The following is a 16,624-nucleotide window of genomic DNA, read 5'->3' as shown; positions in this document are numbered from 1 at the left end:
TGGGGAAGATATGACTTGTACAAAGGGGTCCCAGTATCTGGCAGGTTTGCTACAGCAGTTGCGGAAGGTAGGGGGATGGCAACTGGAATGAGGATGGGCAATTGTTCCACAAGTAGATTCAGTGTGTAGACCGTTAGGAAGGACAGGCAGATGATAGGGCAAAATTGCAGTCAGCGGGATGAGTTGAATCGTCACAAGCTGGCCAAAGTTGGTTGGAAGGGAACACTAGCAGGGATGACGGAACAGTAATGACTGGAGTTTTGGTGACAATGCAGAAGTTGCAGGATAGATACATCCTAAAGATGAAGAAATATTGTAAAGGGAGGATGACACAATTGTGCCTGACAAGGGAAGTCAAAGGCAGCATTAAAAGAAAAGAGAGGGCATATAATAGATTTAGTATTTGTGGGTAGTTAGAGTATTGGGAAGCTTTTAAAATCCAACAGAAGGCAATAAAAAACATGAGAGAAAAAAATGAAATATGAAAGTAAGCTAGTCAATAATATAACAGAAGATACCAGAAGTTTTTTCAGATTTATCAAGAGTAAAGGAGAGGAGAGAGTGGATATTAGACCACTGGAAAATAATGCAGAAGAGGTAGTAATGGGGGACAAAGAAATGATAGATAAATTTAATAAGTATTTTGCGTCAGTCTTCACTGTGGAAGACTCTACCAGAATGCCACAGTGAGAGTGTCAGGGGGCAGAAGTGAATGTATTTGCTATTACCAAGGAGAAGGTGTTTGGGAAGCTGTAAGGTCTGAAGGTAGATAAGTCACCTGGACTAGATGGACTGCACCACACAGTTCTGAAAGAGGTCGCCAAAGAAACTGTGAAGGCATTAGTAATGAGGACTGGAAAATTGAAATAAACCTCCACTCTAAGAAGGGAAATTATCGGTCATTTAGCCTTACTTCAGTGGTTGAAAAGATGTTAGACTCCATTATTAAGGATGACATTTCAGGGTACTTGGAGTTACATGATAATATGGGCTAAATTCAGCATGGTTTCCTTGAGGGTTAATCTTGTATGACGTTTGTTAGAATTCTTTGAGGAAATAACAGGTAGGATAGACAAAGGAGATCAGTGGATGTTGTTTACTTGGCTTTTCAGAAGGCCTTTGAGAAGGTGCCATGCATGAGGCTGCTTAACAAAAGAGCTCATGGTATTCCTGGAAAGATACAAACATGGATACCAGATTGGCTGACTGGCAGGAGGAAAATAGTGGGAATAAACGGGGCCTTTTCTGGCTGGCTGCCTGTGACTAATGGTGTTCTGCAGTGTTCTCCTTTTCACGTTATTTGTCAGTGGTTTAGATAATGGAATTGGTGGCTTTGTGGCCAAATTTGCAGATTATACAAAGATAGGTGGAGAGGCAGGTAGTTTTGAGGAAGCAGGGAGTCTGCAGAAGGACTTAAATAGATTGGGAGAATAAACAAACAAGTGGCAGATGGAATATAGTGTAGGGAAATGTATGGTCATGCACTTTGGTAGAAAGAATAAAGGCAGAGACTGTTTTCTGAACAAGTAAAATACATTCAAAAATCAAAGATGCAGAGGGTCTTGGGAGTCATTGTGTAGGGGTCCCTAAAGTGCTACTTACAGGTTGAGTTAGTGGTAAGGAAGGTATCTCATTGAAACCCATTGAATATTTGAAAGGCCTAGATAGCGTGGATATGGAGAGGATTTTTTTTTAATAAAGGATGAGTCTAGGATCAGAGGGCACAGTCTCAGAATAGAGGGATGCCCATTTAGGGTAGGGATGAAGAGGAATTTCTTTAGCTAGAGGGTAGTGAATCTGTGGAATTCATTGGCACAGACAGCAGTGGTGGCCAAGACATCGAGGATATTTAAAGCGGAGGTTGATTGGTTCTTGATTAGTCAGGGCATCAAAAGTTATAGGGAGAAGACAGGAGAATGGGGTTGAGAGGAATAATATATCAACCATGATGAAATGGTGGAGTAGACACAATGGGCCAAATGGCTTAATTCTTATGGACTTATGGTCAACCCTTGACACTCATTTACTTGCCCATGTCACGCAAGTTCAGATGTGCATGGGTTATGTGGGTATCAAAAAAAAAGAATTTGAGCCACCACCGCAGAGACGACTGTCGAGGAACTGCAAATAAGTGGAATTTGTATGGTTAAGTATTGTAAGCATGAATATCGTTAGCTACTATATGACTCACTCTTTCAACTCCTTTCCCAAAATCATAGGGTCCAGGCAACCTACCATGTGAAATAACTATTTTTGGTTTAGTATATGGTAGCTATTCACTGATTAACCCTTCCTGGGGAGACCAAATGCAGAGATTTTGCCCCGAGTTTCAGGTCACCATTTTCAGTGCTATGCTCCACCAACATAGTCATGGTCATAGTCATACTTTATTAATCCTGGGGGAAATTGGTTTTCGTTACAGTTGCTTCATAAATAATAAATAGTAATAGAACCATAAATAGTTAAATAGTAATATGTAAATTATGCCAGTAAATTATGAAATAAGTCCAGGACCAGCCTATTGGCTCAGGATGTCTGCCCCTCCAAGGGAGGAGTTGTAAAGTTTGATGGCCACAGGCAGGAATGACTTACTATGACGCTCAGTGCTGCATCTCAGTGGAATGAGTCTCTGGCTGAATGTACTCCTGTGCCCACCCAGTACATTATGTAGTGGATGGGAGACATTGACCAAGATGGCATGCAACTTAGACAGCATCCTCTTTTCAGACACCACCGTGAGAGAGTCCAGTTCCATCCTCACAACATCACTGGCCTTACGAATGAGTTTGTTGATGCTGTTGGTGTCTGCCACCTTCCTGTCTGACATCTACCCTTAAGCCTTGGTGTAACCTCAACCAGCAGTTCAATATTTGCATTATATGATTTGCCCCTGAAATTGTGCTTAACAGCTTCAGATCACATTGGGAATTAGATCTATCTTAGATGCACATTTTGGTCGGCATGGACTAGTAGGGCTGAAGAGTCTGTTTCTGTGCTTCATTACTGTATTAATCGGTGACTCTGTCATAACCAGTGCTCCCATTGTCCTTGAATATTTCCATATTCTGTAAATGGATTATTTCAAGTCAGGTTGAATTTATAGTCTTGAGCACAAGAGCAGTGAGGTACAGGTACAATTAGTTGTGAAGAAGGATCTCGGCCCAAGATGTCGACTATCTATTCATGTCCATAGATGCTGCCTGACCTGCTGAGTTCTTCCAACATTTTGTGTGTCTTGCAATTGAAAACTTGTGTGCATCAGCATCACAGGGAGATAGATTCTGGCAACACACAGAATGTAAATTATATATAAATTACAATAATTTATTTCTTCATATATCCCATTACCATCCTTTTTTGCCAGTGTGACATTTAATTTCACCAGCCATCATTCATACATTTCCATTGTTCAGTCCTTGTTTTCTTGCCTTCTCCTTGTCAGGTTGCTTAAATTCTATTTAATTTCCCCAGGCCATCAGGCTGAATCCCCAACACTGTCTGTTTCTCCACAAAAGCTCCCCGACCAGTTGCATATTCTATCATATCTGCTTTTATTTCAGATTTCCAGTATCCGCAGTCTTTTGTTTTGATCTTAAGAAAATATATCTCGTCATTTGGCTGTGACTTTGTGACTAATTCATGCTCCTCATCAATTTCTTGGGGCCCTTTCAGATTTATTAGATTTTTTCAAGTTCAGGAGTAATTGATGGACAAAGAACTAAAGGTACTGCTAGTAATCACCAACTTGGAGGGCTTCATTTTTTTTCAGAAGAATCGGCTTTACAATAAAGGGTGACTAAATGTTTCTTACCTCATTTTCATGACATATGGTTTTGTGTTCAACAATTCCCCACAAACTTCCCAAGCTCTAGATTTTATTTCACGCCATATTTTATGAAATATTCGTTTTCTACAGGTAGATACCTCAGTTAATAATTAACTTTGGGCAAATGGTTTCTACATTACCTTTCTTTTCAAATTTAAATCTAACCTAAGCAAACAGAAGTGCATGTGTGAGAGGCTTCCACATGAAGTGTGTATGAGCAGTTTCTAACAATGGTTGATGTGGGAAATTGAAAATGGTGTCACCAGGAGATAGATGCTAGTTCAGAGTCAAGCAGACTTTGCATTACATCTACCTATCCAGACGTAACAAAGGTACTTGGAAAGGGAAGTCTGTTATTCAGCACCAATATTTGTAACCTTTATGAGCACAGACTTATTTTGAAGTAAAAGGATATTTTATGACACTTCCTATTTACAAACGTTGTACTTAGCATGAATCGTGTTTATACTCAAATGTACGTTTTAATTTTCAATATCATCCCTTAACCTGGCAAATACATCAAAAACTATTTTGCAATCTGTTTTCCTTGTCAGTACTTGCACTGTTGCTTAGATCAAGATGCTCCAAGACAATCTTGTGTGTCTGTCAGCTTTGTGCAGACAAAGTTGAATTCAATTTATTGCAATCCACTCCACTCATCCAAATTGGGAGTTCAGTGCTGTTAGTAACTAGGAGATATTTTATGTTCAGTCTTCTTCTCTGCATGTTCCTTCAGAGTTGTCAAGGGGAATCTTGAAGTGGGTATGATTTGTTGTTCTTTTGCAAAGTCAGGGACTTGGAAATTAGAAGATGAGTCAACCTTCCGTGCTGTTGTACAGTGTACATGATTGAATTAAGAGTAAAGCTGATCAAAATCTGCAATAGACTTGCTCCCTTCCCTCTTGAGCGCTAGATTATAGGAAGCAATAGAGGCAGGATCAGCAAGGGGTGAAAGCAAAGGAAGAACATAATTTTTCTTGGTGCAGATGGAAGGAAGAATTGGTTTACAATGAAAAATGGTGAGGTTTTCAAATCAGTGCCCATTGGTAAGAGATTCCAACTGGTAAACTAAACTGGATAAGTTGAAACCATGGAATTGAAGTTATGGTTTATGTACATAGATAATAAGATACTGTGTTAACTCATGTACGTAATAAGTACCAATTGGAGATGGTGGAGTCGCACATTTACTGTGATTCAGAATCAGTTTCAGATTATTTTATTGTCATACACAGCAGAGTCCAAAGAAATTCCTTAATGGATTAACTGAGAGAGGTTTGAGAACATGGCAGCATCATAAAGGAAGAGGTGTGAAAGAGGTGATTGTTCCAGGAGTCTGATAGCAGTTGAGAAGAAGCTGTTCTTGTGTCTGGATTGCTGGTCTTTCAAGCTCTTGAGTCTTCTCCCACAAGGTAGAAGTGTGAGAAATTTGAGCTCCATGGAGAGTTAATACAAATCTCGCATGACATATTTTAGCTTTGGTTTTAGACTGCATTTGATCTTGGAATTTGGGGAAGACTTCGTCCAGTTTTTATATGTCAGCAATGATAACTCTGCTCGCATTTTTCCATTGCACTAGCACAACAAACTTGTGTTTTGAATCGATCTGTGTGGATCACATGAAAAACCAATTATTTTCACTATCTCAGTAAGTGATGATAAGGAGCTATGTTGAAAGCTGCTCTCTGCAGATCTGCTAATAAATTAATAATTACCAATAGACAGGTCAATACTTTCCTGCTGAACATTTTTATTTTACCTTGTACTCAAAGAAGATGGAGCAAAATAAATCTTCTAGTTCTGTTTGTGATGTTTCTGACATACAATTTTCAGAGGGATCGTAATCTCCACCATGATCTTGCATTCAAATGTAAATGGTAAACACTTTTCTGCTCTCCTTGTACTGAACACCTATGCAGCTTGCTTTGTTTCATCTGCTACGATGACTGTAGTGTCTGTTTCTGGAAGAATTCATCATCCCTATCAAGTCCGCACAGGTATGTACCTTCTAGTCTTCACCGAGCTAACAGGATTTACTTGACACTTGCTTCCAATGCATTACCTTCAGCGTATTTAAACCCAGCTCTCAGCCACAGCACTTCTTTCACCCACTGAACCAATCAACCTCAACCAGTTGCGCCTAGCCTTCAGTTACCTGTTGTCTTGTCCTATTAGTTATCTGTTCTTTTTTGTTTTGTGGCCTGTTATTTTGCAGTTTATTGATAAAGTATCATTTACTGCTAAAATAATCCCCGCTGCTCTGCTTTTGGGTCAATCCTCCTCTACATTTCCAGACAATCCTGGCCGTGCCGCCTTCTTGCAACTGCCATCAGTCAGGCAGAGGGTACAGATGCTGATGCCCCAAACCATCATTTTCAGGAACAGGTAATTCCCTTCAATCTTGAACCAACCTGGGGAACCCTAATGAATACCTCAGAAAAGCAACACTATGACCACTTTGCTCTACAGTGGTGTTGCCATTTTTTTTGTTCGATTCTGTTCTTCCTTGCATTATTTCATATAATTTCTGTCTTTCTTGTGAATGTTGTGTCTCTGATATTGTGTGCCTTTGATGCTGCTGCGTTAGTTTCTTCATTGCACCTGTGCATACATGTAAAAAAACCTGACTGTACTTCAAATTGAAATCTTTTGACATGACACTTGAAGTTATTATGGACCAGTAGTTGTGTCAATTAATTTAATATGATGTTTCAGTGGGAATTACATGTAGAGTTAGCTGGGACCATGTCACTATAAGTCATCTCTAACAGTGTTTTTAAACACTTTCTGCCTCACTGAAGCTCATGCAGTTTTAACCTGAATGCTCCACATTTCAAGTGCCTGAATAAACTGGGGTCAGCTCCAAAGAGCAGGCCACCAGGATTGCAAGTAATCATCTGTAGCATCTAATCAAATTGATAAATGTTCTTCCAGTGAAACTCCACAAACACCGTGAAGGTTCTCTTCCAGAGCCAGTGATCTTGATGCAGAGTCAGGAGCAATATCACAACAGGACCTTATCAAATATCAATTATCAAATTCCTTCACTCTTACAGAACCCATTAAAACAAAAGAATACTGCCAAATACCCAATATGCAGAGAGAAAAAAAAGCGAATCGTGCGAACAATATAAGTAAGTAAGTAGTATTTAGAGCTGAGGTTCACAAAAGCGAGTCATAGTCACAAAGCCCGGCATCACTACAGCTGATTCAGAAGCCCATTAGTTGCAGGCCACAGCCTCAGTTCGGCACAGAAATGAGAGAAGCTTGCATCCCTCACCTCTGGACCTGACACACTAATCTTTTCACTCCGGCCCGGGGCTTCATCCTCAGGTCGTTCCTTGCTGTCAGACTCTGGCCTTGCTGCTTTCATACGCTCTCAGGCCCAAGACCCGCCACCTCAAATCGGCTCATTCCTGGCCTTTCCAATTCGGCTCGGTGCTTAAATCAACCAAACCTCTCTCTCAGGCTTGGGCTCTGCTCACCTCGGTTGGTATCGAATTGCCTCCACTCCAACAATGGCCGTACATTGGCTCATTCCCTGCTCCCGGGCCCAGACCTTACAACATCGCATTGCAATCGTCCTGCACCTTTGAGACTTCAGTTTACACTGCAGAAAATGTCAGATCATGCAGGCGGTTTAAAAGCTCAATTCTGTCATTGAAGTTACAGACCTTGTTTGCAGTGATCATTGACCAGAAAAAAATGTGAAAAATAAAGTATTTAGTTGCTTTCTTTGTTTTTTTGCCATTAGCAAGTAGTCGCTGAGCTTCACCAGCACCATCTTCAACCGAAACTAGATTCAAACTTCAAAGTACTTTTATTATTAAAATATATATACATTATACAGCTTGAGGTTTGTGTCCTTACAGGCAGCCACAAAACACAGAATCCCAAAAGAACCCATATAATCATCAGACAGCCAATGTACCTTCAGCTTCAGCGCTGGGTCTTGGCTCACCTCTTCCTTCCTTCCCTTTCTCCTCTCATCACTGGACTCTCCTCCCCACTGGACCCTCCACCATGCCCCTGTACCTCATCCCTCACTGGGCCCCACTCCATCCACAGTATTACAAATGTAGCCTCAACTGAAACGTATCTTTAAGGAGAAACCAGATAGGCTGGGAGTAAGAGGCTGAAGGGTGCCCACCTAGAGACTTACAAAATTATGAAGAGCATTGATAGGATGGGAAGAGGTAATTGTCTCATTGCAGAGGAGCCTAGATCTGGAGGGCACAGATTTAAGATGACGTGGAAAGACTTAAAGGAGATCTGAGGGGTAAGATTTTCAAATGGGTCTGATAAATGTTTGGAACGAGCTGCCAGAGGAGGTAGTGGAAACAGATACAATTACAGCATTTAAAAAGTATTTGAAAAAAGTACTTAGATGGGGAAACAGTGAAGGGACTTGGGACTGAGGTGGGCAAACGGGATTGGTGTAGATAGGCATCATTGGCAACATAGATTGGATTGAAAAACCTGTTTCTATGATTCTACGATTCTATGACAAACCAGCAGTTTGAAATAATTCTCTCTTGCTCATTAACTTCTCTTTAATTTTTCCTGACTCTTTAGTCAATTCCTTCTCTGTCAATCTGCTATGTGCTTACTCAATGTTGGCTCTTAGTAACCAGTCCATTATGTTAAAATGAAATTACCTTCCATCACTCAGTGTAGAAGTAAGTACTGAACTCTGTGCTCATGGTCATTTGTTTGAAATATGTCTTGGCTGAACGTCATCCATTTATTTCCTTCAGTAAGATAGCGGTGACATATTAAAAATATGTATTTGATTGTAAGTCTGTATCTACCCAGTTCTGAAACATACCTGAAAGATTCCTTTTGCATCTACACTGTTTTAAAAAAGAAGTCACTGTAGTGTAAAAGTGATTTGGTCAGAGATAATTATATAATAATTCACTTTAAACATTTTATTACCATTCTACTTTGGAGAGGTAATGGGTCAGTGAAAACAGGCTGGCACATTTGCTGTGATATAGTGTCTCTGTTGTTAGGACAATGTCAGATACAGTTTCTTCCTCACATTTTATACTGTTATTTAAACAAAACACCGACATGCTGCTGAATCTTTGGAATAACATCTTGAAAATTGAATGTGAAAAATGTATTTATGTATTGGAGATGACAGGTTGTCGTAAAATGCATTCAACATTAATTCTGGGACATGATATTGGTACGTCAATAACAGGAGCAATGCTGTGCTTGCTATGTGGGGGAAGCTGGCATCAAATCAGGACCCCCATCCATGCCTATTGCACACTTCCCTTGATAGACTCCTCCCTCTTGTTGGTGCTTTCCATGTTACCAAAATTGCAACAGATCTGAGCATGTTAAGAAACACCTGGCTATTGGGGATTGTTGTTGAAGATATGGATTGAGAGTGACAGAACAGCACTTCACCTGCCATGTATTATTATGATTTGATGGTGGGGGAGGGTGAAGAATGCTTGTGCCCACTCCTTGTGTGCTGGGTACTTACGTAATTCATCTGTTCGGGTTGAAGGATCTGCGGTGAGATGAAAATGGAACTGGCTGAGGAAGTGGAATTCGAAGAGCTGATCAGGATTTTGCTTTCTTCCTGTTTTATCTTCACTTTACAAGATGCCTGCGTTTAAACTGCAAGGATTCCTAGAGTGGAGTGATGCTTTACCTGGTATAATGTCCATATAACTGTTCTTGTGGCATTAAGGGCAATGCTTCCTGTGTGCTTGGGTGAATAACTGGATTTAAATAGTTAAATGCCCAGAACTGTGACTGAATTTTGGAAGTAGTGTCTGATTCTCTTTTTCATCTCTCTTTATTTTTCTGTGTTTTTCAGGTTCTGAACACACATCAATAGTTTCCGACTGCACTTACTTGCAGCAGCTTGTAAGACAGTGAGAACGAGGCTGGCAAAGGCTGCTGGTGCCAAGCTGTCGGATGATGCATAAAATCAGGCCACTGGTTGTGTTCCTGTGCTTCTTACTACATGCTAATGCTGAGGGTAAGTCCAGGATTGCCATTAAATGTACTCACTTTATAGGATCACCTGTTTCTATCTCCTTCTGTTGCTCTGGCCCCTGCACATACTCCCATTAAACTTATTCTAAGGCTATAACAGAAGGTGTCTGGGGACATGCAAACCTATCTTTAGATCTCTGTCATTTTCTTTCCCCTTGCACAGTTGGAAGTGAAGCCTGCATCAGAGATCCAACTGCTGTGGACATTTCTGTTGTTTCTCATCTCGAGCTTGTCTGTTTTCAGTTGCGACTCTTGTGTGGGAAGGCTGCTTATTCTGCACCTGCCCCTTCATTCCTGTGATTTTGAAGTAATGGGGCAAAGATTTGATGGTATCCTGCTGTTTGTTGTAGTGAAGTGTGATTGGAAGTGGGCTTCTCCCAGTGTGAAATATGATAATGACTATTTCTTGCTCATCTCAATTCATTCTGGAAATTCATTGAACACCTCCTGAACTACTTGCCAATTTCAGTGTCAAGTGACATCAGTCCCAGTGCAGCTTTCGCTATTTTGTTTATTTATGGAACAGGCCATTCAGCCCATCTGGTCCATGTGAAGCTTCTAATAAAACAATCCCATCAGTCCCACTCCCATCTTCTTATCCTATAATCTTGTGATTTAGTTCCTCTCACATGTGTTCATCAGCTTCCTTTTGAATTTTTTTTGCCATTCTCCTCAACTGGTGATCATTTACAGCAACCAATTCATCTACCTGCATATTTTTGGGATGTGGATGGAAACCAAAGTCTCTAGTAGAAAGCTACTTGGCCACAAGGGCAATGTGCAGAGGCCACACAGACAGAACTTGAGGTCAGGATCAAACCCTAGTCCCTAGACATAGTTACTGGATGCTGTTAGTAAGATCAGTCCATATTGTTTTGGGATCTTCAGGTTTCCCTTGCCCAGTGCTGGGCTGGAACTGTGAAATATACCATTACTTACCCCTCTATCCTTAGGGATCCCCACAAATGATACCAAGTCTATGTTTGTCACCTGCCTTCCCCCCCTCCCCCCCGCAAATCCTCCATACAACCCTACCACACAGCTTTCAACTCCTTGACTATTTGTTTGCTCTGATCCTAGCACACATCACATGTCCCATGGCTAGTTGTACTCCCATCAACTCCCTATTTCCCCACCCCTAGCCAAAAGAAGGACCCAACCTCCAATTCCTTCCACAACTTTACAAACACTGGTGAGAACACACACAGACTACTGAGGGCAGTTCTGGAAAGAGTGCAGAGAAGATTCATCAGGCTGTTGCCAGGATTGAAGGCCTTTAGTTACAGGGAAAGTTTGGTTAGGTAGGGCTTCTTTTCCCTGGAGCAAAGGGGATTGAGGGTTGAACTGATAGAGCTGCATAAAATAATGTTAAGTATAGAGAGGGTGGATAGTTAGAATCTGGTTGGAATAGCAGAGACAAACTGAGGCCATAGTTTTAGGGTGAGACGGGGGAATTTCAAAGGTGATGTGAGGGAAGCAGGCCAATTGATGTCTAGAACTTGCTTTCGCAGGAGATCATGCAGTCAGATACCATCTCTACACTTGACAGACATTTGGACAGGCTCTTGATTAGGCATGGAAGAAGGACTTAATGTGGGCAGATGGGATGAGTGTAGACGGACAAAATGGTTAGCAAGGGCATGGTTCTGTTCCCCACTGATGCAAGTATTCTCGGATCTCTAATTACCTGGCACCTTACCCACCCCTCTCTCACTACCAGGTCCAAAATTTCTGATACTCCCTATTCCTGACTGAACCTCTGAGCTTTGGCTCTTTCTCTCCATCACGGCCCCTCCCCCCAACTCTCATGTCAATTCTTCCGTATCCAAAGGGAAACATGAAGCAGCTCCTCAGCAGCACCCTGATGACAGATATGTGGGTTATTGCCACTCTGTACTCATTTAACTGCTGACTATCATTTCCAGTCTGATTTGTTCTGAATAACCCCATGGATCTGATTATGCGCAGGTGAGTCTATTGCATGGGCATATATTCTTTCTCAAAAGCCTTCTTATGTGTGGTAATGTCTTGTAGGATGAGCCCCAGTTTGGAACTTGCATCAGATGACTTGTCACTATGTTTATATTGTGGTCTGGTGCTTCACCTCCTGGGTGTTTGTTGTGTTTTTACCTCTTTTCCCTGTGCTACATTTCACATTAAAAGAGCACAAAATAGAGCAAGGAGCAATAGCAGTGTTCTTTTGCTACAATCACAGTTAAGATACTTCTTGAGCAATATATATTTTTAATTGTTCCCCCTCCCCTCCTCCTTTTATAATCAGGCTAATATGAGAAACAAATAATTAATATTGTGGTTGTGTTGCATTCTGGTCCTGACGTTAACTCTTGAGTGTAAAACACTTTCCAACGGCAGAGATGCTGTTTTCCCTCTGGTACTTATAAAATGGGTTGAATTTGACGACTGCAGGACCAAATTCACCATCAAATCCAACATAAAATGAACATATATTTATTGTTAGTCAAAAATAGTTAGTATTTAGAAGTTTATTTCCTACAAAGAAACTGCAGATTGTTTATGTGCTTGTCTGAGTAATATTTATTGTTTTGTTGAGCCATTTGTGGTCACAGCCACAGAATTTCAGCCAAATGTGCTGACTTTTTTAATATAAACGATCAACACTAACTGAAAGCTTAGGGTTTAATTGAAGTTGTCCAGCCTTGATTTTGTCCCGATTACAAGTGATCTTTGCTGGGATAAAAAGTCAGTTGGAAAAACTGCAACCTACCTTGAGGACTAACTTGTCTGTATGAGGCTGTTGAACTAAGATTAGAGTCACAGAATTGAACAGCAGGGAAACAGGCTATTCAGCCCAACCTGTCCATACTAACATTGGGCAGCCTTGATATTACTTGCATCGCTGCAGTCGGTCCACAGCCTTCGACACCTGAGTGACTCAGTATTCATCTAGACTCTTCTTGCATGTGCTGAATCATCCAGATCCATCCTCTCCCTTTGGTGCATTAGAGGTACTTCCACACCCTTGACGAAGAAAGCCTCTCTCATTGCCCTCTTTAAATGTCTTCCCTCTTTTACTCTAAATCTACATTCTTCAGTTTTATCAAAATCTCCTGTGCCCTACCCTGCCTATACCATCATAATTTGATGTACCTCTTAACCGCCTCCGGTCTGGGAGGAACAGACCTAGCTTTGCTAGTCTCTTCTCATAACTGAATGCTTCATCCCAGGCCACGCCCTAGTGATTCCTCCCTGCACACTCCCTAAGTGCTATCACATCCTTCACATGGTGTGATGAGCGGAACTGCCTGCAGTACTCCAGCTGAGGTCTGGCCAAATTTTTATAAGGTCCAAACTTTCCATCCTTCTTTTTGCATTTGCTGCCCCAACTGATAAGCTGAAAGACCTAAGTCACCTGGACCAGATGAACAGCACCCTAGGGTTTTGAAAGAGGATAGAGATTGTGGTGGCATTAAAAATGATCTTTCAAAAATCATTGGACTCTGATATAGTGCCAGAGGACTGGAAAATTGCAAACGTTATTCCACTCTTTAAGAAAGGAGAAAGGCAGCAGAAAGGAAATTATAGACCAGTTAACCTGACCACAGTGGTAGGAATGATGTTGGAGTCAATTGCTAAGGATGAGGTGATGGAGTACTTGGTGACACAAGACAAGATAGTACGAAGTCAGTGTGGTTTCCTTCAGGGAAAATCCTGCCTGACGAACCTGTTGGAATTCTTTGAGGAAATTACAAGTAGGATAGATAAAGGGGATGTAGTGGATGCTGTATATTTGGGCTTCCAGGAGGACTTTGACAAGGTGCCGCACATGAGGCTGCTTACCAAGTTAAGAGCCCGTGATATTGCAGGACAGTTACTAACATGTTTGGAGTATTGGCTGATTGGTAGGAGACAGCAAGTGGGAATAAAAGGATCCTTTTCTGGTTGGCTACCAGTGACTAATAGTGTTCCACAGAGGTCGGTGCTGGGACTACTTCTTTTTATGCTGTATATAAATGATTTAGATGATGGAATAGATGGCTTTGTTGCCAGGATTGCAGATGATACAAAGACTGGTGGAGGGACAGGTAGTGTTGAGGAAACAGGTAGGATGCAGAAGGACTGAGACAGATTTGGTGAATTTGGTGAATGGGCAAGAAAGTGACAAATGAAATACAATGTTGGAAAATTCATGGTCATGCACTTTGGTAGTAGAAATAAATGTGTGGACTATTTTCTACATGGGGAGAAAATCCAGGAATCTGAGATGCAAAGAGACTTGGGAGTCCTTGTGCAGAACTCCCTGACGGTTAACTTGCAGGTTGAGTTGGTGGTGAGGAAGGCAAATGCCATGTTAGCATTCATTTCTAGAGGTCCAGAATACAAGAGAAAGGATGTGATGCTGAGGCTTTATAAGGCACTGGTGAGGCCTCACCTTGAGTATTGTGAACAGTTTTGGCCCCTCATCTTAGAAAAGATGTGCTGACATTGCAGAGGGTCCAGAGAACGTTCACAAAGATGATTCCAGGAATGAAAGGGTTATCTACAAGGAACGTTTGATGGCTCTGGGTCTGTACTCGCTGGATTCAGAAAGATGACGGGGGATCTCATTGAAAACTTTTGAATGTTGAAAGGCCTAGACAGAGTAGATGTGGAAAGGATGTTTCCCATGGTGGGAGAATCTAGGACAAGAGGGCAGAGCCTCAGGAGAGAGGGGCATCCATTTAAAACAGAGATGCGAAGAAATTTCTGTAGCCAAAGGGTGGTGCATTTGTGGAATTTGCTACCACATACAGCTGTGGAAGCCAGGTCATTGGGTGTATTTAAGGCAGAGATTGATAGGTTCTTGGACATGGCATCAAAGGTTACGGAGAGAAGGCCAGGAACTGAGGTGGAGGAGGAGATAGAAAAATGGATCAGCCATGATTGAATGGCGGAGCAGACTTGATGGGCCAGATGTCCTAATTCTGCTGCTGTGTCTTATGGTTTAAGTAGTATGTCACAGAGAAACTCTGCAGATGCTGGCAGATGAGACCCTTCAGCAGGACTGGAGGAAAAAAAGATGATCTTTTTTTCTCTAGTCCTGCTGAAAAGTTGGCCCGAAATGTCAACTGTACTCTTTTCCACAGATGCTGCCTGGACTGCTGAGTTCCTCCAGCATTTTGTGTGTGTGACAACTAATACGTCATATGTCTTCCTAAACATTTTATTTACCTGTCTGTGGATATATTTCAAGGTCCTTCTATTCCTTAGTGCTTCAAGTCCCTTCTCTTCATAGTGTATGGCCTTGTCTCATTAGTACTTTCAGAAATACAGCACCTCATGTTTGTCTGATTTATATTCCAGTTGCCATTTCTCATCCCATTTCAACAAAACATTGATATCTCTTTCATGCCAGGACTGCCTTTGACATTGTCAACTACTCTGCCAATTTCCATGTCACCCATGAACATATTGATCATGCCTCTCACATCCAAATCACTCAAATGCATTATAAACAACATAATTCAATACTATATGGTATTTGACAAAGACTTTAATAAAGTCCATGTAAATCACATCAACTACTCTCTCCCCATTGAAACATTTAGTTAGTTCTTCAAGGAATTCACACATATTTGTCAGACGGGATCTTCCCTTGACAAATCCAGCTTGGATATCTGATTAGACATCTCTTTTCAGGTGGCCATTAATTGTCTCCCTCAGAATTATTCTTTCTTGCCGCTGATGTTAGGCTCACAGATTTTTGGTCACTAGACTTTTCCCTGCGGCTCTTCAAAAAAAAGGTGACTACATTTGTTGCCTTCCAGTTCTTTAGTACTTCACTTAAAAATCTTAGCCAGAGGCCTGGCAATCTGTTCTCTTGCTTGCCGTAGCATCCTGTGATAAATCTCATGTGGTCCTGGAGATTTATTCACTTTTAAGCCTGCCAATACATTGAGTATCTCCTCTTTGTCTATGGGAACCTCCTGCACTAGACTTTCCCAACCCTTTGGCTGGTTTCTTCTGTGAACACCAATGAAAAGTACTCATTCAGGATCTCGCCCATACCTTCTGACTCCAGTCGCAGGTTGCCCACGATAGCCTTACGCAATTGACAGTAAGAATGCAAATTAAGTAACATTTTGCTGAAAATCTGCCATGATAATCGCATATCAACAGATGGGCTGTAGATCATCCATTCATTGAAAAAAGCGCATCGTGGTATGCCCAGATCATACAAAGCAGTGTGACTGTTATGGGTTAAAAAGGGGACTATCCTCAGTGAAGCAGAAAACTTCAAGTAGCCCAAATCAACAGAGAGCGGCTGTGATGTTTTCTCAAAACGCACTGCAAAGATTTGCAGAAGGTTTGCATTGAACTTTGCAGTGGATTGGATTACTGTGTACATATATATATATTGCTACAGCTAAATTATACATCCATGTTTTGTAGCAACAAAAGAAAAAATGCATAATTTGGTATCTGTTTAAAAATGGGCTTTTCAGAAAACCGTATGTTCTTTCTGTTTTTCTGCCAATTGTGGGCTGTACTGAGGCACTGCATCAATGTTATTGAGTGATTTAATTTAGTAGTGTGGCCTTTCTGAATGTCACTCTTACAATGCTGCATTGTTACATTACAAAACAAGCCTTTCTACAACATAAACAGGCATTTATGTAATGCTTTCAGTGTTGCTACAAGTTTCAAAGACATTTCTCAGGATGTGTTATCATGCACTATTTGACATTGAGCAATGAGGGGCTATGAGAACATCTTGGACAAACAGGTGAGTGTGAGGAAACGTTTTAAAAAGAGCAG

General features: G+C 41.2%; 1 protein-coding gene across 10 annotated transcripts in view; it reads left to right on the top strand.

Moving 5' to 3' along the window:
- LOC140197686 (receptor-type tyrosine-protein phosphatase delta) overlaps positions 1 to 16,624 on the top strand; it is a 606,878-nt gene that overhangs the window by 118,516 nt on the left and 471,738 nt on the right. For all 10 annotated transcript variants that reach the window (XM_072258000.1, XM_072258002.1, XM_072257999.1 and 7 more), the window contains exon 2: positions 9,666 to 9,830. In XM_072258000.1, coding sequence (XP_072114101.1) covers positions 9,767 to 9,830 — 64 coding nt within the window. In that variant the 5' untranslated portion in view covers positions 9,666 to 9,766. The remainder of the gene's footprint in view (positions 1 to 9,665; positions 9,831 to 16,624) is intronic.

This window comes from Mobula birostris, chromosome 5, assembly GCF_030028105.1.
Source record: "Mobula birostris isolate sMobBir1 chromosome 5, sMobBir1.hap1, whole genome shotgun sequence".
Taxonomy (NCBI): domain Eukaryota; kingdom Metazoa; phylum Chordata; class Chondrichthyes; order Myliobatiformes; family Myliobatidae; genus Mobula; species Mobula birostris.
This window is presented reverse-complemented; position numbering and strand designations above follow the sequence as displayed.